This window comes from Mytilus edulis, chromosome 1 (genome assembly GCF_963676685.1).
Source record: "Mytilus edulis chromosome 1, xbMytEdul2.2, whole genome shotgun sequence".
NCBI classification, from domain to species: Eukaryota; Metazoa; Mollusca; class Bivalvia; order Mytilida; family Mytilidae; genus Mytilus; species Mytilus edulis.
The window spans coordinates 90561323-90589225 of record NC_092344.1 but is presented as its reverse complement, the minus strand read 5'-3'; the positions used below and the strand labels follow the sequence as shown (position 1 = coordinate 90589225).

The 27903-nt window shown below is 32.7% G+C and overlaps 1 protein-coding gene across 2 annotated transcripts; it reads right to left on the bottom strand.

Annotated features, from left to right (window-relative positions):
- LOC139494468 (adenosine 5'-monophosphoramidase HINT3-like) lies at positions 1–27040 on the bottom strand. Of its 2 annotated transcripts, none has more exons than XM_071282634.1 (5): positions 26848–27040; positions 6305–6422; positions 5815–5881; positions 4678–4804; positions 1–405 (listed from the first exon to the last, which is right to left on the bottom strand). In XM_071282634.1, the coding sequence occupies exons 1-5, from the start codon at positions 26932–26934 to the stop codon at positions 376–378; spliced, it is 429 nt and encodes a 142-aa protein (XP_071138735.1). In that variant the 5' UTR covers positions 26935–27040; the 3' UTR covers positions 1–375. The 2 variants fall into 2 exon arrangements, with proteins under 2 accessions (XP_071138735.1, XP_071138731.1); XM_071282630.1 differs by having other exon boundaries at positions 1–388; positions 26848–27029.
- Between the last annotated feature and the right edge of the window lie 863 nt (positions 27041–27903).

Here is a 27903-nt window from a genome sequence, read left to right as displayed (position 1 = left end):
TTCTTACGAATACATTTTATTTCTCATCACACAAACACATTATATTAGCAATCAAATTCGTGTGATTATCTCCTCTCATTAAGCCTTAAATATTCATTTTTATCGATATACAACAAAAAACAAAAAAGGTCATGTCATTTTCCGTGGCAACAAACAAGTAATTCAGATATGAAAAATAACCAATAAGCTGACAGAAACATCACATTGTAATCGATTCGACAACATTTAATAGGCAATAATCGCACCAATCTAAAATAAGATTAACAAATAATCAAAATGGCCGTGTTATGGTGTCCGTATAACTACACCAATCAAAGAACGTCTAATCCTATCACATCCTACAAGGTGTCATTTCCATAGCCTTTAGTCGTGAAATTAACCATTCCGCCTACAAAACAATAAAATCTTTATGAATATAAGCAATACATAAATGTATTGCACTCAATTCCTATTTATTTTTCATTATCACAATAAAAAAAGTTAATAATAATTATACAGACATGCAACTCTTCTTTTATACAATCATAACTATCAGGTGACGATTTTATATTCCCCCGGGAAAGGGGGATTGGTAAGAACGAAACAAAACAGTCTGGAAATAAATATTTTGACAAACAAATTAAGCGAGACTCGCAACTTTTAAGGTGAAGTCAATATTTAGTTAGAAAAAAATCCACCCCAAGAGAATCAAGTGTTCGTCTCCTAAAAGGATATGATCGACCAAATTCACATCTCTTGCTCAATTCAAATAAAGGCAACAGTAGTATACCGCTGTTCAAAACTCATAAATCTATGGACAAAAAACAAATTCAAGAATTTTCATTTTTTTTTATACACGAAATTGTTCCTCAGAGCATAGAATAAAATAAATAGCATTCAGTAAAGCATTCTTAAAACACAAAAATGTTTGAATTATCTAGACACTATCATGTTTTTCTAGAATTTTAAATTATCTGATTTTTGTTCCCTTACTCTTTCTACTTTTATCATTATTTTTCTTTGCATTATAACACACATTTTTTGCAGTTTCCAGGCTCGCACATGATCCAAATTTTATAAGTAATATACAGTTTTCAATTCGTTTGACATCTGATAATGTTTACACCTGTTATTTGCTCGAAGAATCTGATTGGTGTTATAATTCTAATATATCATCACTCGAGTTTTATTTGAAGTTTTTAATATGTATTGAAATTTGACTTTTGTCTTTCTTTAAGAATATTGTTAAAAGTGTATCAAGCTTGAAGCAAAAATTGTTAGATAATATAGAACAACGATAAACAAACCTGTGAAATTGTCAGGTAAAACAATTGTAAATTAAGTTGTTAGTTTTTAAACAGTATACGGAAGAAAAGCACAAGAATTGAAGGACTGAATCAGAAAAGGCATTATTTGTTGGGTGTTCAATAGTTAATACTCATACATAGTGTCATTATTATTGTGAACGCTTTTGATTATTACAGTTAAAAAAAGGTGAATTCGGTGAAATAATCAGGAAAATGAATGTGGACAATCAGAAATTTCGAATGTTTGATAATTAGGAATCGTTTTAGTGGATTTTCGGGTTGTGTAAGCAGAAAAATTCACACTAAGAAAATGAAGCTTGTTTTTTTTTCTCTCGAGAAAATACCGTTATACTTTAATACTTTTTCTATTCAGAAAGATATTTTTTACAATCTTATCATAAAATAACAATACAATACGAAGACACAAAAACATTGTATAAATTAATGTTGGCATGTTTGATTCATTGGTTGAGGAGATAATGTTTACAACGTCTTTTTGTGTTCTACAACGTACTGGTTGATCAAAATCTCGTTAACTAAATGTTCCCTTTTCAGATTGTTCCGATTATTCAGCACACTTTATGGGTACGATTTTTTTGTGATTTTTTTTAGATTTTTTTTTTAGCATTATCTATGCGGAATAGCTGCAACCTTGCGTTTTAATTGTTTGGGTTTTTTTTGGTGTATAGTTGTTTGGGTACCTGTGTTTGGTTTCGTGATGTATACACTCTCAGTGTACCTTAATACTGTTTCTTGTGAAAGGATATTTTTTTCAGTACTGACTCTGGATAACTTTATTTTGGATGAAGACAGTAATTGGTTTATTTCGAATCTAAAATGTCTGCATGCTGTTTTTGGAAGGGGAATGACCCACTGTGGATTTGTTATGACATTCTTTATGCATTCAATATTAATGACATATACTATGTTTAAAAAATATTTTGAAAAAGTAATCATAACTTAATGGTAGTGACTTTGTAATTAACAGACACACACATCAGACTCCCGTTTATGCTTACAAGGTCAGGTGTGATTACCAGAAATTGTAATTTTGTTTGAGAATTGTGAAATTTTGAAAACAATTATGAATCACAAGTATTTATTTTATGGTTATTATCTATCTACCAACTTCAAACATTTTCAAATGATGATTTATTTTATATTTGCTATTTATTTAACTAAAACCTTATATTAGTTTATTAAGAATATACAGTATATGCAATGGATAAACTAAAACAAAACACACATTAATGACTGGAAGAAAACAGAATGACGAAACTTCAAACAGTTCACCGTTATGGAATATCTGTTTGATGATCGTCATTGTGCAGGATAAACTAGAAATAATGTTTGTTCTTTAGGTACGTAATTCCCTAATTACAGTGTTGCTGATTTTTAATTATAAGAATTTAATTTTCAGAAAATAAGTGCAATATATCATCATATTCTTCCATCCCTCGCTCATCAACAGAAAGGAAGTGACAGTGCCCCTAAACCCACGAATGATGTCCACAAAAACCAAAGTTTTTGACGGAAATGCAACGAAGTCGAAAGTTGTCTATTACACACACCCGTCCTCTTTTTATCGACTGTGACCTACCGAATTAGATTTATCACCTGGCAAGACTATAAGTGCCACATATGGAGTAGGATATGCTTACTCTTCTGGATCACCTGAGATCACCTCTAGTTTTTTTGGTTGGGTCCGTCTTGATCGATCTTAAGTATTCTGTTTTGTATTTTGTTAACTTTTGTTTATATTTTGGTTGTTATTTTCAGAAGTCTAGGAATTTTAGCGTTATTTTTTTTATTTCATATAAGTGGGAGGTTTGGCTAGCCATAAAAGCAGTTTTAACTCACCATATTTTCTTAAATTGTCCTGTACCAAATAAGGAATAAGGCAGTTGTTATCATACAGTTCGTTTCTATGTATGTTGGCGTTTTTCTTTTTGTTTTTTGTTTGTTTGCTGGTTACACTTCAGTGTTCCTGTTGTTATTTGTTTTCCTCCTATAGTTGAAGTGTTTCCCTCGGATTTAATTTGTAATCCGGATTTGTTTTTTTCTCAATCGATTTATGACTATTGAACAGTGGTTTAATACTGTTGCCTATATTTATATTGGGCCTCGAATTACATTTTGTAACCTTAATGGTTTTGTTTTAACTTTATACAAACACTATATCCGCTACTGTATTTTGAGAGAAAAAAAATAATTATCAACATTTGTCAACCCCCATTTTTTGGAACACGCCAAAGTATAGAAAATAAATCCAGAAAGCGCTACGGACGCATAGAACAATTAAACGTTTTGTTTTCAATTTTTTACTTAAGAAGAAAGGAGTAGGTTCAGTAAGACCCCTTTTTGGCCCCAAAATATAGCAGTTTTACAAAATTGTGAAAATGTAATCTTTTAGCTATTTACTGGAAGGTAGAATGCTTCTGCTTCACAAATATGGGCTGTTTTTGACAATACAATGCACAAATATCGGGTACTAGCATCATAAAGTCATGCTAAATTACTGAAATCTTCACAATTTTAGCATTTTAGCTAAATTTTAGACGGTTTCCGTCCTAAATGAAAGTGGCCGCATTCGTGTTCATTCATAATATTGAAATCTAAGTTGTATTTGATAATAATATATAACATATATAAAGGTTGAGGATGAACACGGATGCGGCCACTTTCATTTTTGACAAAAACCATCTGAAAAGTGACGGTTTTTGGCATATTTGATAGATTTTTCATATTTAAGCTTGAATCGGAGCGTTTTTAATGACTAAATCAGTCAAAATCTTTCACATACACGAATTGAATCAATTGAAACAGACACTTCAGTGTTTAAAAAGTGTCCAAAATCTTTCTTTAGATGAACCTAAAATTTGAGGCCAAAATCGGCCCTTACCGGACCTACTCCTTTGTTGTTTTCACGAAGTTTTTATAAATGTTATTTCGACACATACATATGAGCAAATATAGCTGCTTTATGTATACCGACAACTGCAAATTATACTTTATCCATTGGATTTCCTATGAATGGGAAATACCAGGCATCTGCACTATTGTAAACTTAGAATACTTCATGTATGGTGTTCAGTCCGGGTACTTTTTCAATATACAAGATAAGGTGGTAACATCTCTCAAAATGAAAGCGGATTTGCATATAAAAAGGGCGTAACGCAGTTTTACAATGATATGTTTTGTCGTAGAAGAGAGATGGGGAATGTATAGGTCCAAGCCCCAGTCGGAGATGATTATAATCCAGGAACAACTACAAACACACACACACACACACACACACACACACACACACACACACACACACACACACATGGAACTATGAGTATAAGAATGCTGAAGAATAATATGTAAGAATATATATATGTTATCTTACCGTAACAAACCAGAATGAATTTGGTCTAAATATAACTCTTTGAAACCAACTCATGGAGGAGGCCGGTGATATAACATGAAGATGAAGGTGTGAAATAGAGTTGAACGGTGGCCAGTGAAAACCATAGCTGAAAAAAAAACATAATCACAAATGAAGTAACGTCATCGACACTTTCTTATTGGTCATCGTCTTGTAGGGTCAGATTAATATTGTCACCTAGATCAACCAATCAAAGCATTGGCGCAATGTAAAATTACATTTTGAGAGGGCCAAGATAAAATAATATGCATGGTAACAGTAATTCAGTCAACACATATTTATATAAAGGCTTCATATCAAGGTAAACATGTATGCCATAGAACCGGTAGAATATGTATTCGTGGGGATTGGTGAATATTTGTTTGAATTATGAGGCGAAAAGCAAATACGTAACACAGCAACAAACGACAGACACTGAATTACAGGCTCCTGACTTTTGCCTGTTGTGAAATCCAAAGAAAATTTAAAACGGAAAGTACCTTATCAAATAACAAAATCAAAATGTTTAAACACATCAAACGAATTGAAACAAGGCCTTTCCTCATGTAGAAAATAGTGGATGAAATCTGGTTTTATAGCTAGCTAAACCTGTTTCCTTGTACGACAGGCGCATAAATTTCCATTATATTGATAAGTATGTGTGAACATGAAAAAAACGACATAATATTAAAAATGTTATAAAAATAGGGTATAGCAGTCAACAATGAAAAAAACAAATATGTCAACAAAGAAAACATAATGGTACATAGACAAAGCACATCAGCAAAAATAAAAGACAAGATAACACAAAATGACCATAGCACAATAACATAAAGACGGGATATATAAGTACCAAGCCATGTCAAAATGATATTTTAATAAAAAAAAAATGGACTTAACTGTAAACAGAAAAAAATAATAATTTACAAACTTTAAAGACTAATACAAGAACACTATAACACTTAATAAAGAAGATAAGCAATGTCAGTACTGAAGATATTACAATACATTTAACTCTTTGTATTATGTGAGAAAAAAAGAAAAGTCAAATGACAATAAATAAAAATAAATATAGAACAAAGTAAAAATAAATAGATAAATTTGAAAAACTGCACTAACCTTGTATCGTCTATATCACCCTTTTTCTCGGTCAAAACCTGTTGTCCTATGGAAATCAGTTTTTCAACTAAAACACAAAATTAAGTAACTATAATTAAAATAATGATGAGATTACTTCAGTATGCTGTTTCACTTATTGACGGGGTATGAGTGGACTAGTAAGTGTATTGTCCCCGAGGTGCATTTAATGCTCTGATACTACCTGGGCTATTTTTGGACTTGCTAATGGAAAATTGGTGGTTTTATGAAAACGCACACAAAAACCTACCATTTATGTAATAGACTTCATGGGTTTTGCTCATTGTTAAAGGCTGAACGATGATCCATAGCTGTTAACGTCTATGTCATTTGGTCTCTGGTGGAAGGCTGTCTAGTCGGAAATTAAGCCACATTTTATTTTTATTTTTAGTCTGCATCAGAAGAAAATAAAAGCACATATTACTTGACTTCGTATAACATTTAAAAACTATTTTTTTTTAAGTAAGCTTACCTAATGGAATGTGACTTTGATTTAATTGTTTAGGGTTTGGTACATGGATTTTGGGTATAACTAAATAGTGATGATTAGACGCCGGTCGTATATCTCTAAACACAACAAAGTCTTCATCCTGAAATGAATATATAATCTATCATGTTAAAATAAAAACAGAAACCAAGTAACCGGTTTTATACCATAGGTTTGCATTTGTTCGTTTTCAAATAATATAAGAAAAAAGACTGATTGGCTGATATTTGCTTCATGTTAAGTGGCAAATATCTCATGCATATTCGGGTTGAATATTTATAATTAAATCAGAATACAATAAAATGCGTATGAGAGAATAGAAGGCAGTGGTTGAATTGTCTCATATGTGTACATGTATTAGGAAATCGTATGGGTACTATAATTTTACCAAAATCTATCAGAGTTGCTGTTTTGAAAAATCTTTATGCAATAATAATGAAGTCATATTTTAGGAAGTAAGCTATAATGGTTTACTTGTTTGCACTCGTGTTGTTTTATGCGCATGGCGTGCATATGAGAGGTTTATTCCACCATTTTTTTTTTCATTGGACTTTTTGGGATTTATAAATACGCCCCAATACCAGGCATAATATACCGATGTTACATCATATGCAACCATGCAACAACTGTCAAAGTAAATCGTAGAATTAAAAAAAACTATCAAAACTGAATAAGAATTAAGCTGTAAAATATAATAACACAAGTTAGAGATTTGGCTAGCTATAAAACCAGGTTTAATCCACCATTTTCTACATTAAAAAAAATGACTGGAACCATGTCAGGAATACAAGGGTTGTTGTCCATTCGTTTGTTGTGTTTTAGCTTTTGATTTTGCAATTTGATTATGGACTTTTCGTTTTGAATTTTCCTCAGAGCTCAGTATTTTTGTGCTTTTACTTTACACTACATGTATTTACACAATGTTTATGATGCTTATAATTTTATCGTATATGTCTATTTTTGTATACTTTATTTTGGTATTTATTTATTTTTACTACCCTGCATTATCGATTTTACATCTTTCTTTTAGCAGATTAATTGAACAGTAAATAAACTATTTCAGTTCATTTTGTTGACGTTTTAGTGGATGTGGAAGTACTTAATCTTTGCCATTACGTAAATAATGATAGTAATTGGTATCTTTAATAATGATCCCAATAATAGCAAAAACATTACCGTAAGAACTACTTATAGAAGTTTTTACTTCAGTTTAATGTTATTTTGACAAATCTTTTAATTATTAATATCTTTCTATTTAAGTACTTACTGTCATTACTTCATTACATTTAGCAAATATCCAGTGTGAGAACATTTAGTTTGATTTTTTATAAACAATAGAACGTTTTAGGAACATTCAGAATAAAAAAAAATGTATAAAAAAATCTGAAATAAAATTGTTATGTAAATCAAATTGCACTATGTCTCAAAACTTGTCAAGAAAAGTGCATTTTGACGCAGAATTAATGTCTAGGCATTGCAGGCTACAATAAAAAAAAAGAACGCCTTATAGTAATACGGAAGCCGATAAGGGCCATTAAAAAAAAAAAAATATGTCGTAATTACGACATAGCATGTCGTAATTTCGACATAACAAGTCGTTATTACGACATCGCTATGTCGTAATTTCGACATAACATGTCGTAATAATGACATCACTATGTCGTTTTAACGACATAGCTATGTCGTAATAACGACATCACTATATATATTAAAGAATATGTATTATCATTGCCAAGAGACTAAATGACACAGAAATTAACAACTATATGCTATCATAATGCCCCCAATAATTAGAAAAGCCCCCGCATAGTCAGCTATAAAAGAGGGACGAAAGATACCAGAGGGAGAGGCCCCGAAATGCTGTGTGGCAGACAGTGTTAACATTAATTAATTATTAGCTCCCTTGGTAAAACTCCAAATTTCATATTTAAAGTATTTCATTGTTGATTAATTCACATGATGCTTAATAAGTATATATTTGTTAATTGCATAGCTTTTGCTATTTGAATTCATTTGTTAAAGATATTTATTCATATTGTAAAGTTTAATATTTGTATCGTTGCAAAATCTTTGGTCACCTTCTTTGGTTACCTTCTGTGAGAAACTTATATAATTTATAGATCCGATTGAGATACCGACCGTAGTTAGTCTTTAAAACTTTCTACTTGTTTGAACTAATATGTGTGGAATTATATGAGGACTGACATACATCCTACCTATAAACCAGCGCCAACTACATGCCTTCGTGTAATAAGGGTGAATTGAAATATTGATTGCTCTCTTTCTACTTACAAACGTTGGACACGATGTTTCTTCAACCTCTAGGATTTAAAACAGAATCTTCAAAATTTCATCCGCAAAACAAAATAAAAATGTTAGAAAACTCGAACCAATATTAAAGCAAATTCAATATATGTTTCAAATTATGTTTTTACAGCTCTTGATCATATACTAAGTAATATCTAGTATATTTGATGATTATATTAGCAAAGCTATGTGAAAAAAAACCGGATGTCCAACGTTACATTTATGAAAAACTGTTTTAAATCTTATGTATAGTGATCCTATTTCTTATTCTCTGATCTTCTTGATACTTGGCAGGAACAACAACAGGTGTCGGTTCTTTGTGGCGTTAAAGGCGTTATTTTTGCCAAATTTTATTTGACTCGGTGGCTTTATATTAAGCGGGAATAAGAAAAATGTCCAACGACGTTTTTCGTTATCTCAACGACTGAAAGTGAATTTTGTAAGTAGCAGAAAATGAATAAAAATAGTATACTAAGACAATAATAATATCTAACAAAAGTACAAATATTTGCCTCATTGTTCGTGAGTTCAAATATTGCTGATTCAATAAAATCTTCTCTACACAGTCGTTTTTCAAACGGTAGCCATTTTGTCCAAGTTGATATTTCATTTTTCAAAGCAGTTAACGCGTATTTTTTATAATTAATCAAAACAAAAGTTAGATACACGAAGAGTAAAAAATGACAAGATGCTTTTCTTATTAACTACATGTTTGGGTCTTAAAGGAATAAAATGCTTCCACACATTACAAAACAGTAGCCAATTTGTCCAAACGTCGAAAGTTCGAAAGACGCTAATTTCCGTCGTTATATGTGCTAAAGTTTCAATTAAATGTTCATGATAATTAAAACAAATCGTGTTGTGAAATTTGGAAAAACAGGTTGATGATTGCTGCCGAAAAAAAAGAATAGCGCATGTTGCTATAGACTCCACCCGGGAACATAGGTTCGACACAGGTTAAATTTTGCAATTTTTATTAATCGTTTATAGCTTTTAACGATTTATTTAAAAGAATGGTGAAATGGGGAAAAACATATGAACTTCGTCCAACTTTTGCAAAGACAAATTTTAGACACCAAGACAATCCTCTAAATGTAAAATTCGAATTGAAATTTATATTGTGGAAGTACTCCATAGATCATTTAAAGTTGTCATTTCAGTAAGGTGCAATCACCAATATTAAAAGACTTATACCAGTTCACGGAGTGTTTTACTTCGCGATTTGTCCTGCTATTCATGTTTTCATGTTATAACTGTCGTGATGAAATTAATTCCTGTACTAGCGAAGCCGGAACTTTTCGTCAATATAAACTTGTGCATGAAATGGAGGTACTAGTAATTGAAAGACAAATCCCAAACAGCGACGAAAACCGTTTCATCGAATTTTAAAAACCCGGGATTATTTAAGCCGTTTTCGCGGACGATCCAGGAGTAGATTACTATATTTTAAAATGTATATCAGAAATTAAACACTATAGATGACTTGCGGAAATAATTCTCAAGCCAAGGTTCAGGTAATTGAAGGGGTGTATGTATTTCGACAACTTATGTACCAGGGAAAATACAATTCTATTCAAATTTAACCAAGGGTAAAAATGTTTGATTTACTTGCAGAGTGTCAGATATATTTGTATTGGGGTTGAGTTAAGATTTAGAAATTTTACAATGACAGATGATATGCACCTTGAAAGTTAAACATCATATGATAAAAGTTTCGTACATCTAAAAAAATATCTTTTTTACGGAAAACTGTACCACATCTGCCTATATCTACTTCTGTCCCATCTTTCTTTCCCACATTACTTGCGACAGTAATGCATTTTTAGTTGAAATAACTTAAAGGGTAAACATTATTAAATAGATTTCCACAACTTGAGGTAATTTATGATAAAATGACATCACAAAACGAACAGAACCAGAATCAGAAATTTAAAAAATTTTGTAATATAATAAATAAATCAACCAACATATAAAAAAACGAATAAAACTTGCAAAAATTAATCAAAAACCCTCTTCGACGCCGCTTTTTATGTGTAACGTCGTGTTTGACAGTAAATACATGTAGCAATCGATACGTCTATTCACCCTCATTGCCTGTACTCAGAGAATATTATGAGGTGAAAATACGGCCATTTTAGCCATAGGGTCCACATGAACCTTAATGAAAGGTGTTAAGCTTTCTTTGCCTTTATAGGATTTTCGGTCAGTCGGCTTTTTTTTTTATCTTTCGGCTTAGTCCCCAGTCAGTTTCTTATTACTTTCAATCAGGATCTATAAAATATATAAGTTTCTCACAGAAGGTAACCAAAGAAGGTGACCAAAGATTTTGCGACGATACAAATATTAAACTTTAAAATATAAATAAATATCTTTAATCAATGAATTCAAATAGCAAAAGCTATGCAATTAACAGATATATACTTATTCAGCTTCATGTAAATTATTTAACAATGAAATATATTAAATATGAAATTTGGAGTTTAACCAAGGGAGCTAATAATTAATTAATAACACTGTCTGCCACACAGCATTTCGGGGGCTCTCCCTCTGGTATCTTTCGCCCCTCTTTTATAGCTGATTAATCGGGGGCTTTTCTAGTTATTTGGGGCATTATGATATGACCTATAGTTGTTAATTTCTGTGTCATTTAGTGTCTTGGCAATCATAATACATATTCTTTAATATATATAATGATGTCGTTATTACGACATAGCTATGTCGTTATTACGACAAGTTATGTCGAAATTACGACAAAGCGATGTCGTTATAACGACATATTATGTCGAAATTACGACATAGCAATGTCGTTATAACGACATGTTATGTCGAAATTACGACATAGCGATGTCGTTATAACGACATATTGTGTCGAAATTACGACATAGCGATGTCGTTATAACGACATGTTATGTCGAAATTACGACATGCTATGTCGTAATTACGACATAATTTTTTTTTTTTGAATGGCCCTTATCGGCTTCCGTATAGTAAGAAGGTAACCGCAAATATATAAGTTACACAGATATTAAACAAGTTCCAATATGTGATCATAAAATCAAAAGGAGAAATCAAGAACACATAATCAAAAGAACCCAGGGCGTGAACAGATTAGAAACTAATGAATGAAAGTCGATACGGTCTGACATTAATCTGAATAATACAGATTTCAGTGTTATGAAAAGGTTAGCAGGGAATGATTCAAGTGTAGTTTCAGATGTAAACAAAACGGGTTGTCTATTGGTCAAATATAAGAAAATCAGTAACATGCATGCAGTTAACTTGCTTTCCGGCGTCTGGGTGGTACTCTATCAATTCGCCGGAAGAAGTATTTATGTACGAAAATTCAGATTAAATGAATATTGAGTACACGTATTACAAACATTCTGAAGTTAAAACATGCGGCGATATCGCATCCCCAAGGCAACAGGTGTAATTAGAATGGCACCAAAAAATATATGATATAATTAAAGAAACTATAAATGAGCCAATCTTCCAGTATATCTGATAGGAACAAACATTGTTTAAACTCCTATAGATACTAATGGTTGTCGTTCTCCAGTCCGATGTTGTTCTGACGTCTAACGGCCATTGACCGGGACTAATCAGTTATGTGTACACTATTCACCGATATAGAAATTGATTCGTTTTTTGCATGCTTGAATGATACATTTTGTTATACCACTGTCCCAGGCTAGGGGAGGGTTGGGATCCAACTAACATGTTTAACCCCGCCACATTATTTATGTATGTGCCTGTCCCAAGTCAGAAGCCTGTAATTCAGTGGCTGTCGTTTGTTTATGTGTTACATATTTGTTTTTTTTTTTTGTTTTTTTTTTTATTTACATAAATAAGGCCGTTAGTTTTCTCGTTTGAATTGTTTTACATTGTCTTATCGGGGCCTTTTATAGCTGACTATGCGGTATGGGCTTTGCTCATTGTTGAAGGCCGTACGGTTACCTATAGTTGTTAATGTTTGTGTCATTTTGGTCTTTTGTGGATAGTTGTCTCATTGGCAATAATACCACATCTTCCTTTTTATAAGTGTGTCGAAACTAGGGTACACACTCCCTTGAGCAAAGTTAATATTTTGTCAGTTAAAACTATGCATCATTAAAATCATTACCAACAGCGGCAGTAATCTTTCACATACAAAGTAAGATTGTGACCAGGTTTGATCCATATCCACTGGTATAATACTAGTAGTATATTGGCGAGTTTTTTTTTATTTATTAAGGATATTGATTCTAGTAACTAATCTAAATACGAATACATGTAATGTATTTTTTTTTTACTTATTGTGCTTTCATAATTCATATGGTTGCTTAATCATATTCTTCATCGATGCTAATGTACTAAATATACAAGTACACTGTGATGTCTATTGTTGTAATTCTCAATTATGTCAATCAATGTTAACTGATTTTATGCCCTTTCGGTCCTGTAATTGGGGCAATAAAAATATTCTAACCTTTTCTATTCTGTACCAATTTAAATACTTCAATGTCTATGGTAGTTCTAAAATAAGCATATTGTTGAGCACGATATAAAACATAATAATGTGACAAAAGTTGTTGTGCCGAGTCATTATTTTGACATATATTTGTAGCAGAGATAGTAAGCAATCGTTATGAATAAACATGCACCAGCAGTATTGACGGTACCGTGTGTTTTGTCTGTATTCTGCTGTTATGGCTGTTCACCTCTAGTTTTATATCGCATGTTTAAAGAAAGACAACTACAGTATTCCAATATGATTTGGGTGTTTATTGGTAAAAGTTAAAACTGATATTTTCCTTCGGAAAAAAACTTACTTGTATTTCGCTAAGATGTTGACACAAATTATTAGAATCTAGTCTATTACGATTAACGCAGACACTAAAATATTGGTAATTGTATATAAGTTTTGCAAGATATTTTTCTAACTTCTTAATTTAAAAAAAGTAGAAGAGTACAAACAAATCTATAGCAATCAGACTATCAAGTACACGCTTAATATGAATTAATGAACACCAAGAGCACTGTCAAAAAGAAAGAAAAAAGTAATATAAAATCGGTTAAATCTGTTTCTTCCTTGTTATGAATATAGGTGCAGTTTCCAAACAAGAAAGAATTGTTTGCACATATTTGAATCCATTATTTGATAAACATTTTTAAGGTTGTTGAGAATCAAAGTGATCAAGTTAGAACAATTGGTTGAATTACAGGACAGTTTCATTTGACCGGACTAAAATTGTATCAGTTTTTAAATAGTTATCAAAGGTACCAGGATTATAATTTAGTACGCCAGACGCGCGTTTCGTCTACATAAGACTCATCAGTGACGCTCATATCAAAATATTTATAAAGCCAAACAAGTACGAAGTTGAAGAGCATTGAGGGTCCAAAATTTCAAAAAATTGTGCCAAATAGGCTAAGGTAATCTATTCCTGGGATAAGAAAATCCTTAGTTTTTTCGGTAAATTCAATGTTTTGTAAACAGGAAATTTATAAAAATGACCACATAATTGATATTCATGTCAACACCGAAGTGGTGACTACTGGGCTGGTGATACCCTCGGGGACGAAACGTCCACCAGCAGTGGCATCGACCCAGTGGTGTTAATATTTAAAACCATGTTATAAATACTAGTGCTTCAAAACCCATAAAACAACCTCTACCAATTTTATACCTCACAAGCAAGGAATGTTTCTTGAAACTGAAAGTCAGAAAATTTAAGATAAAAATCGCATGCGTTACATCCATTTTGCTTTTAAAAAGGAAAGCATTGGTTAGATCTTGCTTTGAGTTTAGAAGAGTTAACTATATCAACAGAAAGAACGCATATCCTCTACTTAGATTTGGAACATCTGCGGACTATTTAGGTTTCAAATTGTTATATATACTTGATTTGACTGGTGGTTATCTGTAAGTTGAAATGGACGAGTGTAAAGGAAAGACACATATGCACCTATGGACTTATATGTGATCAGCGTTCTCCGATTCCGGTTAGAACAATGATGGGACCTATATAATTTTTCTCTTTTAACAGATAATGATATCTTTTCGGGGCATATTGTGAACCAGGTGCTCCGCAGGGCGCAGCTTTATACGACCCCAGTGGTCGAACCCTGAACAGTTGGGGCAAATTTGGTCACAATATTCAAGCTTGATACTGTCTGAATTTTGATTATGATCAAATTTTTGACATAATATAGGTTTTTTGCCACAAAATAAATGTGGTTCAAGATCTAACACATCTATTGCACAATACTGTGCAATTGAATATTTCTTATTGAAACTTTTCAAAATTTGAAATTTGAAAAATGTTGAAAAAAAAAATCCATTAAAAAAATGGTAAACTGAGATCCCCCCCCCCAATTTATTGAACCCCCCCCCCCCCCCCTTGGAGCAATAACCCTTAAACTCAATCCCATGCTTTCCTTTGTAATATTGAACCTTGTAGTACGATTTCAGAGAGATCCATACACTTAAACACAAGTTATTGTCATGATTGTTTGGAAACTAGAAACATGCTTCTTTTTGGCTCTTTTTTGGCCCTTAATTCCTACATATTTTTGGCATTTAACCCAAAACTTAATCCCAGCCTCCCCTTTGTTATATGGTACATTGTGGTACAATTTCAGAGAGATCCATGCAATTACACACAAGGTATTGTCTGGAAACTAGAAAAATGCTTGTTTTTGGCCCTTTTTGGCCCTTAATTCCTTAACTTTGGCCCCATAACCCCTTCAATGAATCCAAACCTTCTACTTGTGATTTTAAACATTGCATTATACTTTCAGAGCAATTGAAATACTGGTAAACAAGTTATTATCCTGAAACTAGAAAAATGCTTGTTTTGGCCCCTTTTGGGCCCCTAATTCCTAAACGGTTCGGACCATCATCTATTTACTTAAACTAAAGTTATAGTGCGAAAACCAAAAGTCTTCGGACGACGACGACGACGACGCAGACGACGACGCCAACGTGATACCAATATACGACCACAAAAATTTCAATTTTTGCGGTCGTATAAAAAGGACAGTCCATAAAAAGCTGAATACAACCAAGCGCTCGCTTATATCCATCAACGGGACGACTGGAAAACAACTGTCTTATACCTAACCTGGTGCAGGGCTTTTACCAAATAACATTAACTTGGTTTAACTTAAAAGCTAGCTTAACCTTGCACATGTATAATAATAATAATAATAATTCTTTATTTAAAGAGGGTTACACAGTTAGAAATATAAGAATTGTTAGCATGAAATATAACAAACAATTACAAAATATCTAAAAAAAAACACACATACATGAATAATGAAATAAAAAATTGGTATGAAATATACAATTTTCAAAACAGGTAAAAGTTACAAATTCATAAATGACATATATAGTATTGGCATCAACTTGAGGTTGGTTTTTTCAGGGATATTGGTAAGTTATTCCATAAAATAGATCCTGAATATATAAAAGATTTCTTATACAGCTCTGTTTTGGCTTTTGGAACTTGTAAATTTTTGCAAGACGCATTTATTAAACAATATTAGTTTATTTCTGGCATTTTTTTTTTTTAATTTTTCAGTGAGATATACAGGGGCTTCATTCTTAAGGCATTTCTGCATCAAAACAGATATGTGGTATGAGATTCTGTTCTCTACTGTCATCCATCCAAGCTGTTTAAACAGTGGAGCTGATGATGAAAGTGGATCATCATCTAAAATAAGTCTTGCAGCCCTTTTCTGCATTTTTTTTTATTCTGACTAGCTCATTTTTAGCACAACCACTCCACATAATACAACATTAATCTATCAGTGGGAGAATATAACCATTATAAAATAATTTTCTTATATCAATATTTAGAAATTTCTTGATTTTAGAGAGTAAATAAAGTCTAGATAATATTGATGAACATAAGTAATTAATATGGCCCGTCCAGGACAGATTAGAGTCAATTCTCACACCTGAAAGTTTTTCAATTGATGATTTTTGAAGAAAATTATTCTCAATATGCTTGATTTAAACGCAGCCTTTGTCTTGTACCTATAACCATACATGTATGACAGTTGTTGACTACATTATATTGACAAAATAGTGTGAGCAAACCAAAACCGACCTAATTGGTTAACGTGTCAATATTTGTAATCCAGCAGCTAATAATGTGTAATATACATCATAGATACATAACAAAACCGGATCAAATAGTAAAAACAAAGAAAGACAATGACTGCACATAAATCTAACAAAATTGTCAACAACAAAATTGAGAGTAAATCATTTATATACTGGTAGTATATCAAAATATTTTGGACACTCAATACACAAAAAGTATCAATCGGAAATTTTTTGTTTGCTAAAATATACATAACAAATAAACCGAACTCCAAGGTAAATTCGGGGAAGTCTGTAAAAACTGATAAAATCTACGTTATCAACCAACGGAAATGACGAAAACAACTATCATATTCATCGCTTGGTACAGACGTGGGTTAAACTTGGTTTTCTATATAGCTAAACCTCCCACTAGATTGACAGTTGTTCATATAAAAATAAACTGTTATCACAGAGATATGTCTCGCTTTTTTGTAATTTTGATAATGCAAGTGTTGAAATAAAAATAGCAACACTTTAACATGCAAGTTTAGCAAATATTCAAAGTCAATGAACTATGACTGAAGGTACATGGCTAAACAATTTCCATGGAAATGAGATGTGCCAATGCTAATACAACTGCATACCAAATACCATTGACTTATCATAAGTAGTTCTCTTTCAACAAACCTAAACACAAACTAATACATGTAAACTAAGCAAAATTTCAAAGTCGATAAACCATAACTGAGGGGAGGGTAAAAAAATCCATGGTAATGAGATGTGCCAATGTAAATACAACTGCATACCAAGTATCATTAACCTACCACTACTGGTTCCCCATAAACTGACCTAATCACAAACTAATACAAGAAAACTAGGCAAAAGTTTCAAAGTTAATAGACCATGACTGAGGGGGCGGGGCCAAATAATCTCTATGGAAATGAGGTTTGCTAATGATTATACAACTGCATACCAATTATCATTACTTTACCACTAGTGATTCCCCATAAACTGACCTAATCACAAACTAATACATGAAAACTAAGCAAAAGTTTCAAAGTCAATAGACCATAACTGAGGGGGGTGGGTCAAATAATCTCCATGGTAATGAGATGTGCCAGTACTTATACAGCTGCATGCCAAATATCTTTGACTTACCACTAGTAGTTCACCATAAAACTAGACCTAATCACAAACTAATACATTGTTGACGCCGCCGTCGCCGACGCCGGAAACAGCATACCTATGTCTCGCTTTTTGACTCAGTCAAGCGAGACAAAAATGGGGAATATGTCCATGGGACACCGATAATGCCCCCGCTTGCATATAACTTTATTTACTCTGTAAAATTAACGCTACCAAAATTAGTACTTTATCTGAGTTCTGTATTAATAAAAATTGTGTATACGTTTCAATTTCAATCCTGGTATCTTTGATGAGTTTATTCATTACATTTGGTTGAGACAAACTGTATAACAGAAACGAAAAATTCAGCACTTTTTTCATTTGTAAAGGAGCATAGCTCTAGAACGGTAAAACTGACGCCACCAAAATATGTCATGAACTTGATCTGTGTTTTTGTGGTAATAAGCATTGTGTATAAGTTTCATAACATTTGGTTAAGGGAAACTTCAGTAAGAGAACAGAAGCGAAATATTCAGCATATTTCCATTTTTAAAGGGACATAACTTAAGAACAGAATAAGGTGATGCCAGCAAAATTCAAACTGGATCTGTGTTTTGTGATAATGAGCATTGGGTGTATGTTTAATAACATTTGGTTGAGGCAAACTAAAGTAAAAGAACAGAAACGAAACGAAACGATACGAAAAATTCAGCCTTTTTTCCATTTGTGAAGGAACATAACTCTAGAACGGTAAAACTGACGCCACCGAAATATGTCATGAACTTGATCTGTGTTTGTGTGGTAATAAGCATTGTGTACACGTTTCATAACATTTGATTGAGGCAAACTAAAGTTAGAAAACGGAATACGACTGAAATTGACACTGCAAAATTTTACAATTACCAACACGAATTACACGAATTATCTGACCGATACGATGTGCCTGTGTCTCAATTCAAAAGTGACATATTTTTTTTAGGTAAAAGACTATATTGATCACCTGATCCGTATATTTACTACGTGAGAGTTGATTTGCATGGGACTGATACATGTAAAGTAGGACTTGCCAACACTGTTGACGCTACCAGTTTGAACATCGGTAACAAGCAAAAATACCGAACTCGAAAAAAATCAAAACGAGAACTGAAGTCATATATTAAACGTAAAAATAAAAAGCTTATACACATATATGACCACCGACCGTAATCAAGGGTCATCTCAACGGTCAATTTGTCGGTACGCACTGAAACCCGGACAGGACTGAATTATTTTGACCTATTTAATGATCTTTAATGCAATACGGACCCGAACTGAATTATTTTGACCTATTTGATGATCTTCAATGCAATTAACATTTATTGACGGTCAGGTGAAACAATTTAAATAAAGAAGAATAAAATCAAGTTGTAACACAGATGAAATGAATAATATACAATAAATAGATAATTCAGTTTAATCGCAGTCTATTATTTAAAATATGCATTTAAATAATTCACCAAGTGTTTGATATTTGTGCTTGAAGTTTTTGTATCAATCAGTGATTTTTAAGTGTTTTAAATGACTGATTAAAGGCTCTTTCGTTGTGATTATGTAATGGGTGTTGTTTCTGTGCAAGGAGATATGAGCACACGATCGAGATAATAGAAAATTAACAAGTAAATTAAAGAAAGAAAGAAAGATATTCATTCCTTTGTCGGTATTATTTTAAGATAATATTAAGGTTATTAGTCAAATTTTATCAATTGTTTAAAAATTAAATTAATTAAAGAAGATGTTTTTTATTAAAGAATTTCATAATATAATACACAACTTTAAGTTTAACATAAGAATGTTCACTCCTCTGTTTCGAAATCACATGTTTTAAAAAAATCTGTTCAGGATAGAAAATAAAATATTCGTCAGTTACTTTTGGGAATAAAGAATTTTCGTCCATTTTTTTTTGTTGGCTTTAACGAAAGGAAATGATTTTATCTTTGTTTTAGCTCTTCATTTTGCTAATTGACGTCTTGTTGCTTGTAAGTAATTTTAAAAACCTATGATTTTGTTGGATAAAAATCGCATTTTCTATACCTCAACGTGGAAAACAAAATTCTTGGTAGAGGTGTCTAAATACAGACCAAACAACATTTCCCAAAAGACCGAATAGTGATAAAGTATATTTAACAAAACGCATTTGCCTAACAGGTCGAACATTTGATATGCTTAAACCTAGTCCAAATAATTATGACGTCTGGCAAGGCTATTTTTTTTTCTGGGACGCCTTCGTCGTAGGAAGGCGTCCCAGAATAAAATTAAAATAGCCTTGCCAGACGTCATAATTATTTGGACTAGCTTATACCCTGCTGACTTCCATTGGCGACTACCATAATAAACGGACAACAGGATGTAACAAAAAGGATGAGTTTATCCAATTGCAACTAAGTTTTATAGCTTGCTCATTTGTTGTGCTATACCATCTCTGTCCGAGATTAGGGGGGTTGGATGCTCAAAAACATCATTAAAATTTAATATCTAACAGAAAGCATAAACTTGCGGACAACATGGTATATCGCAAACAAAAGGTGGAAAAAAGTACACCATAATTCCTGATTTCGACAATTAATGTCTCATGTGTTCATGCAGAACAAATTTCTTTGAAAAGGGGTGTGCATTCGGCACAAACAACATTCTCCATATATATATATATTAATATAATAATATTATATATATATATATCCTTTACGATTAGATTGTTTTTATTTATTCTTGCATTCCTTCATTATATCGTACATCTTATTTAAATTAAATACTTCAAAGTAAGAGACCCCAAGCTAGCTCTATTTTCTGCATTTTGAGAAAAATCATAATTGGTGTCAAAGCTTGTGTTTTCATAATTATATCAAAACAACGATTTACTCATTGATAAGCGATTTTCCTATAAAAGACATTTCATTGGTAGAAGGTGTTAAATTAAAAAAAAAATGGCAAGTGCAACAATTGATTATGAGAGGGAGATGCACCGTATACAAAGGAAGATGATGCAAATTGACCATGAGTTTCAGAGACTCAACGGAAAGATAGACCTCACAAGAAACCATCAGGAACGTTTACATCTGTTGATGGAATTGAAGAGAATTGCGTCTGAATCATATGACTTATCGTGTAAGTTCAAAGGTTGCAAGGAGGCACACGAGAAACAAGAATGCACGGACTTAGACAACTTGCAGGGAGATGGGTCACCAGAGAGAAATTCTTAAAGTATATATTTGCATACTCAACGGCCCTTTTCAGGGCCAACCTAAATATTTCAAAAAGACGTTTGAATGTTGTCAAATAATGAGTTTAGCCAACTAAGTTTTATAGCTTGTTAATTTGTTGTGCTTTACCATCTCTGTCCAAGATTAGGGGGGTTTGATGCTCACTAACATAATTAACCCCGTCACATTCTTTTTTGTTCATTGTCCTAAGTTTAAAGCCTGCAATTCAGTAGTGGTCGTTGGTTCACTGATGTTCTTAAATGTATTGTTATAAATAATGCTGTAAGGTTTTTTTCAACACTTGGTCATGGGGTCCGGGGTTGAAGCCGACTCATTGATTAATATCGCACGGTTGCACATGATCGCTTATGCATCACTTTAGGTTGAATTAGGGTGGATAGTCTTAATTTCCCAGACAAAATCATACCGTATTTACTTATTTTATATGTCATATTAAAAACAGCAAGTGCATGGAAAAGGAAATCTTGCTGTTCTACCACAAAAACCCGAAGTTAACGCACAAACTAATATTGGATAAATACTTCTTTCGTAAAGGTGTTTCCCTGAGTAATTTCTTGTGTATAAAAAAAAGACAAAAGGAAGAAACTTATGTCCTTGATATACCCCTTTTCCTTCTTCCGCATGACAACTTCTTCCGTCAATTTAATGTCCGTCAGTTATACTTTTATAGAATTCTGTTGTTTCTATCTCTCATTCTTCGACATTGCATAATTTACCATTATTCTATTAGCTTCCAAAATATATGTATTATACACCAAAGGGAAAGTATTATCATATTTATTCCAACGAGACCTACACACAGAGTCTTGCCACAACGTGTAGTTTTGTAGAAATGACATTTTTTATAGTGTCAAGTATAAATATGCTTCACATTGTATTTTTCAAAATCATGATCTTTTTAAATATATACTACATTGAAGACCTGTTGGTGACCTTCTGCTGTTGTTTTTTTTTTCTATGGTCGGGTTGTTGTCTCTTTGGCACATTCCCCATTTCCATTCTCAATTTTACTTATAACTTTTGCTACGCTGCATCTAAATTAATGGTTTGTGATGTAAGTTATGATAGTGAGATGTAAAATTATTTTGTTCCTATTAAACAGAAGACAATTGAAATCGAACAACGACCAAACGACCAACAGCAGATAACCTAAGGTAAAATAACAAAATTATTCTTTATATTTTTTTGCTGCAATATTTTTAAAGACAAAGGGAACGGTATTGCAATAATTTTTAAGGAAGGAAATTGTAATAGTTTGAATTTTGCAATCAGTATTTCATAAATTTCAATTCTCTGTTTTATCAAATATTTAATACTGCACAAAAATAAAAACGATTTTAATTTGCTCTAACGAAAACGTAACAAATGGCAGGGAATGGCTGCTAATTTCAAAGGGAGAAAAATACTTTAAAGTTTTCAATCCGTGAACAGAATTTATTAAATTTCAACCATGCAATGGATAAAAAAAAATTGTTTATTAAAGTGTCACATATTGATTGTCATAAAACAAATACAACACTTATAATATTTACACATAAAACAATCAATATCCAGCCATAAATACTGACTTATGAGACACTAACGGTATAAAACTTTTATACAATTAATGATCAATAGTTAAAACAACTAAATATTATTCATTAAAATTCTTTTTTATACTTGTAAAATTTTCCTGTATCGTAGTTCTTATACTTGTAAAATTCATATTTTATTATGGGGCCGGATCGACTTGAGGACGGATCGACGTGGGCTAGACTGGGATCCCGCTATATATAATCACCTTGTTCTATAAATGTCTTGATATATGAAATATGAAATATGCACATTGATCTAGACAGGCTCTAGACAGGCGAACCAGTCTAGACGTGGGCCGGATCGACTTGGGCCGGATCGACTTTGGGCCGGATTGACTTGGGGCCGGAACGACCGGATACCAAATTTTCTTATATCAAAGTTTTTAAAAACAAATTATAAATCTGAATATATAATAATTTCTTGACTATGGTTAAAATTGACGTAGACAATGTAATATAAAGCTTAAAAATTATTGCCTGTATTAAAATTTTCTACTGGTAAAAATATTTGCGTTAAAGAACAGTTGTAAATTCTAGTAAAAATATATTTACTATGAAAATAACTTTCTTCGAATAAAAAACGTATGTAATATTTTACACAAATAGTGTTGGATACTTGAACAGTTCATGATTTGTATAAATTTATCGTCCATATCAAGATTGCTAAAGTGGTCAATATATTTAGAGCATTCGGAAAATAAATTATACCGTAAGTCACTATAAAGTTCACAATCAAGAAGGAAGTGTTTTTCATTTTCTACACAACCAGGGTTACAAAACACACAGAGTTTTTCTTCTACCGGAATAGCGGCCTAGAGTAACTCCCGATCTCGTAGGCTAGGGGTAGTGCACCGGACCGAAACATACGTTTCAGTTTTTACATTGTTTTTAAACAGTCTATATGTGCGTAATTTATTACCATTTTGTATATTGCGCCTATCATTGAAAAGTTCTCTGTGCCACTCTGTATTGTCGAGTTCTACCAATTTTTCAATAACAGTTCTCATAACAGTTTTTATGGAATAAGACAATTACGTCGTATACAATATCTCTAATGTTTAAACTATTTACAATTTTGTCAACTTCAAAAGCCCAGCCCCCGTGGTTCAACGTAGAGACCGGAGTGAAACAGGGCTGTATCATATCGAACAAAATATACCACTTTTGTCATTAAACTTCCCAGAGCACGACTGGCTGCTTTAGCTAATTCTTTTGAGTTTTTCGTAAATGTAAGATGTTCATCCATCCAGACACCAAGATATTTATATGAGTCACAATAATCGAGATTATTCTCCATACATTTAAAATTAAATTCAGAACGATCGAAAGATCTTCCTAGATGTCCATTTCAATATTTTGTATGATGTTCTATTTTGTTCGGTGCGAAGAAGTCTACAAAATAGCCTACATTAATGTATTCGTTGTTTTGTGTGACAAGATGTCCATTCCATATATTATCACCACGAGTAGCTACATTCGAGGTCAGTTTTCCAACGGAGAGAAAATATTTGCAGGCTCTGTTTTGTACAGTTGAAATAGCACTAAACGATTAAGTACCCCAAATGCCACTACCGTATAGTAATATCGGTTCCACCGTAGCTGTATAAAGTTTAGTGTACACCTTAAGAGTCATTCCTCCTGCCAATACCACTTTTGTCATTAAACTTCCCAGAGCACGACTGGCTGCTTTAGCTAATTCTTTTGAGTTTTTCGTAAATGTAAGATGTTCATCCATCCAGACACCAAGATATTTATATGAGTCACAATAATCGAGATTATTCTCCATACATTTAAAATTAAATTCAGAACGATCGAAAGACTGCGGTCGAAAGTGAACGACTTTAGTTGTATTCACATTTATGGACAGTTTCCATGTTCTACACCAGTCAGACACAATATCAAGCATGCGTTGAAGACTACTTTAATCGGGTGCAATTAAAGCTATGTCGTCAGCATAAAGCAGTATACTGAGACAAAAATCATCAAGCTGTAATCCACACTCAAGGGAATTGATACGTTGTGAGAGGTCATTGATATAAACAGAAAACACTCATGCCGGTGATATGATACAGCCCTGTTTCACTCCGGTCTCTACGTTGAACCACGGGGTATGGTCATTGTTAACACGAATAGTACATTTGACTTCCTTATTTAAAGACTCAATTGCTGCTAAAAAAATTCCACGCAAACCGATTTTCTGAAGTTTATACCATAATAAGTTATGTTGTATGGTGTCGAAAGCTTTGCGCATGTCTACAAAACACACATAATGTGGCATGCAGTATGTTGGCGAGACAGATCAGACATTCAACAAACGCATGAAAGGTCATCGAAGTGACTACACTTGCAAGCTCGACCTACCCGTAAGTCGTCATTTGAGATGACCTAGGCACGCACAAGCTGATCTCAAAAACCTTACCATCACAATCATAGACCACAACGAGGGTTGGTCAAAGGTCGACAGAGTCGCTCGGGAAAGATTTTGGATAAGAAAGTTAAGGACAGTTTCCCCAGAGGGCATATATGAAAAAGCATAGAATGAGTCACTCATTTTCCTGTCATCACTTGTTTCCAGTAACTCCGGCTTCCGTACTGGCTTTACAGTTCGAAGATTTTTTTTAAAATACCAGTTTAAATTACAGGGCTCCATTCATTTGGGATGGATGTATTAGTACGGAGCCACGTTCAATTATCTACCTTATTAGATAAAACTTATTTTTTCTATAATCATTATTAAACTGCTATTCGTTTGGGAGGCTTAAATATGTAGTTTCTGTTGCAATTGCCCTACCGTTGTCAAATTTGAAATATTATACCAACTTGGATCGCATTTTTGATTATTTTTGTTTGAGGACTGCCATCCACGCAGTTATGTATCTAAACTGTCACAACCTTTGGAAATTTAGAGTTGTGCCAGTTCACATCGCAAATAACTATTTTTATTTGGCATATATATATATTTACAACTCGTCTAAGCATCATCCCAACAATGTTAGATCTGTAAATTTGCTGTCGCAAATTTTTTGTTCTTCCCTCGCCGGTATACGAACCCATGCTACTGAGATATCGTGACACCAAATCGCCTGCACTGTAGCCGTCCAGCTAGACCACACGACCACGTGGGCTTCTTAATAAAGCTTTCGGTGGCCGTGTGTTACCTTTCCTCGTCAGTTTTAATCTAGCGTCGTACTACAGTACATGATATATAAGGCATGGAGAGGTTATTGTTACAGATCAGCTCAATTGTCTATAGTAAAGGATCCTACAAATTAGTGCAAGACTACAGTCACAGAAAATAATTATATTTATCAGTACGTCTGACTCAGTGACAACTCTACAACAGATTTATCCATCGGATCACCAGCAATGATGGCGATACATGGCTGTATACATTATGTATATACAACTCGTCTAAGCATCAACCCAACAATGTTAGATCTATTAATTTGATTTCGCAAACTTTTTGTTCTTCCCTCGCCGGGATTCGAACCCATGCTACTGAGATATCGTAAAACCAAATCGCCTGCACTGTAGCCGTCCCGCTAGACCACACGACCACCTGGGCTTCATAATAAAGCTTTCGAAGAAACTGAGACAACTTTTTTCAGATTGGATTTACGGATTTGATTTGTATATAAAAACATAAAAGTTTTATCTTTTAAAGTCAGTACATTAAAAACAAATAAATAACTAAAGATATAAAAAATAAGGAGATGTCGGTATATGATTGAGAAAAAACAAGGCATGTTTATCTGTAATAATACATATAACTTTCAAACTCATTGCAGAATAAACAGACATATGACTTTTTTCTTATTCTAAATGAATTCGAACGTTTTACAATTACAGAAACGATACCTAAGGGTCTCGTGGTGAATAGAAAATGGGCAACTGAAAAGTGCAAAATAAACGGCCCAAAATATATTGGAAGTATAGATACCGGCAAGACATATAGACCCCCCTCACATATATACAACTTTATAGTCGTCCCCTCCAAAAAAAAAAGAGTATAATAAGTGGGTTTCTAAAATATAAAGAATAAAGAATAATGGACTTAAGAAAAATAGTCCCAAAAAGTAAAAAATGACAGACCCTCATTCAGATCTACATACCCAGTCTAATTGTGGAATGAACTTTGACCCACAATGATATTGTAAACAAATATATAAAAAATATAATATGTGTACTTACTTGATACACTATTTGTGTGTTCTGATCTTTACCGGCACCAATTTTACAGAATATGCAGCTAGTATTGTTTGTTATGTCCATGTGCATTACTTGTTTATATAATATATATGATTAAATATAGAATATAGAATAATAGTACAAGTGTAAAATAAAAACGGGCCGATCGCCCTGATTAAATGTTCGTCATATGTCCGTTCGTCCTTAGAGTCAATTCGCCCCTATACAAAAAAAAAATGATATTTAAGTTTTTATATGTATATACCTCTACTATTTGATGTGATTAAATCATTTGTTTTGTAAGAGCTAGGTTTGTAATAACTGTTTATGATTGTTAAATGTCCATTTATCACTATGAAAGATAAATACCTTATAACGACAACTTGGTCTTCATGCAGTTATTTTATATCAATTTCTTTGTATTCCCGTGAACGTCATTGCAAAGCAAAGGAGAATAATCTTATAGCAGCAATAACCAAACACAAAAACAATGTCAACAAAAAATGCCTGATAATAAAACTATTCTTTCCAATGGAAATATGTATTCCTTAGAACTTGGCCTAATATTATCATTATATACTCAATGTTAAGAGTTAACACACAATCTGGACCGTGAAATCGGGGAAAAAAATATAATTTGGCATTAAAATTAGAAAGATCATACCATAGGGAACATGTGTACTAAGTTTCAAGTTGTTTGGTCTTCAACTTCATCAAAAACTACCTTGACTAAAAACTTTAACCTGCAACTCCCACTTTCATTTTCTATGTTCAGTGGACCATGAAATTGGGGTCAAAAGTATAATTTGGCTTTACAATTAGAAAAATCATATCAGAAGCAATAAGTGTACTAAGTTTCAAGTTGATTGGACTTCAGCTTCATCAAAAACTACCTTGCATGACCAAAAACTTTAACCTCGGAAACTCGCACTTTTATTTTCTTTGTTCAGTGGACCGTGAAATTAGGGTCAAAAGTCTAATTTGGCTTTAAAATTAGAAAGATTATATCATAAGCAACAAGTGTCCTAAGTACCTTTTCTATCGTATCTATCCACTATA

Coding starts and splice junctions, on each gene's coding strand:
- LOC139494468 (XM_071282630.1), bottom strand. CDS start 26,934: ATGCACATGGACATAACAAACAATACTAGCTGCATATTCTGTAAAATT. Junction 5,882..6,304: donor TCAAAGTCACATTCCATTAG/GTAAGCTTACTT, acceptor TTTGTGTTTTAG/TTGAAAAACTGATTTCCATA. Junction 4,805..5,814: donor GGTGATATAGACGATACAAG/GTTAGTGCAGTT, acceptor TTTTTTTTTCAG/CTATGGTTTTCACTGGCCAC.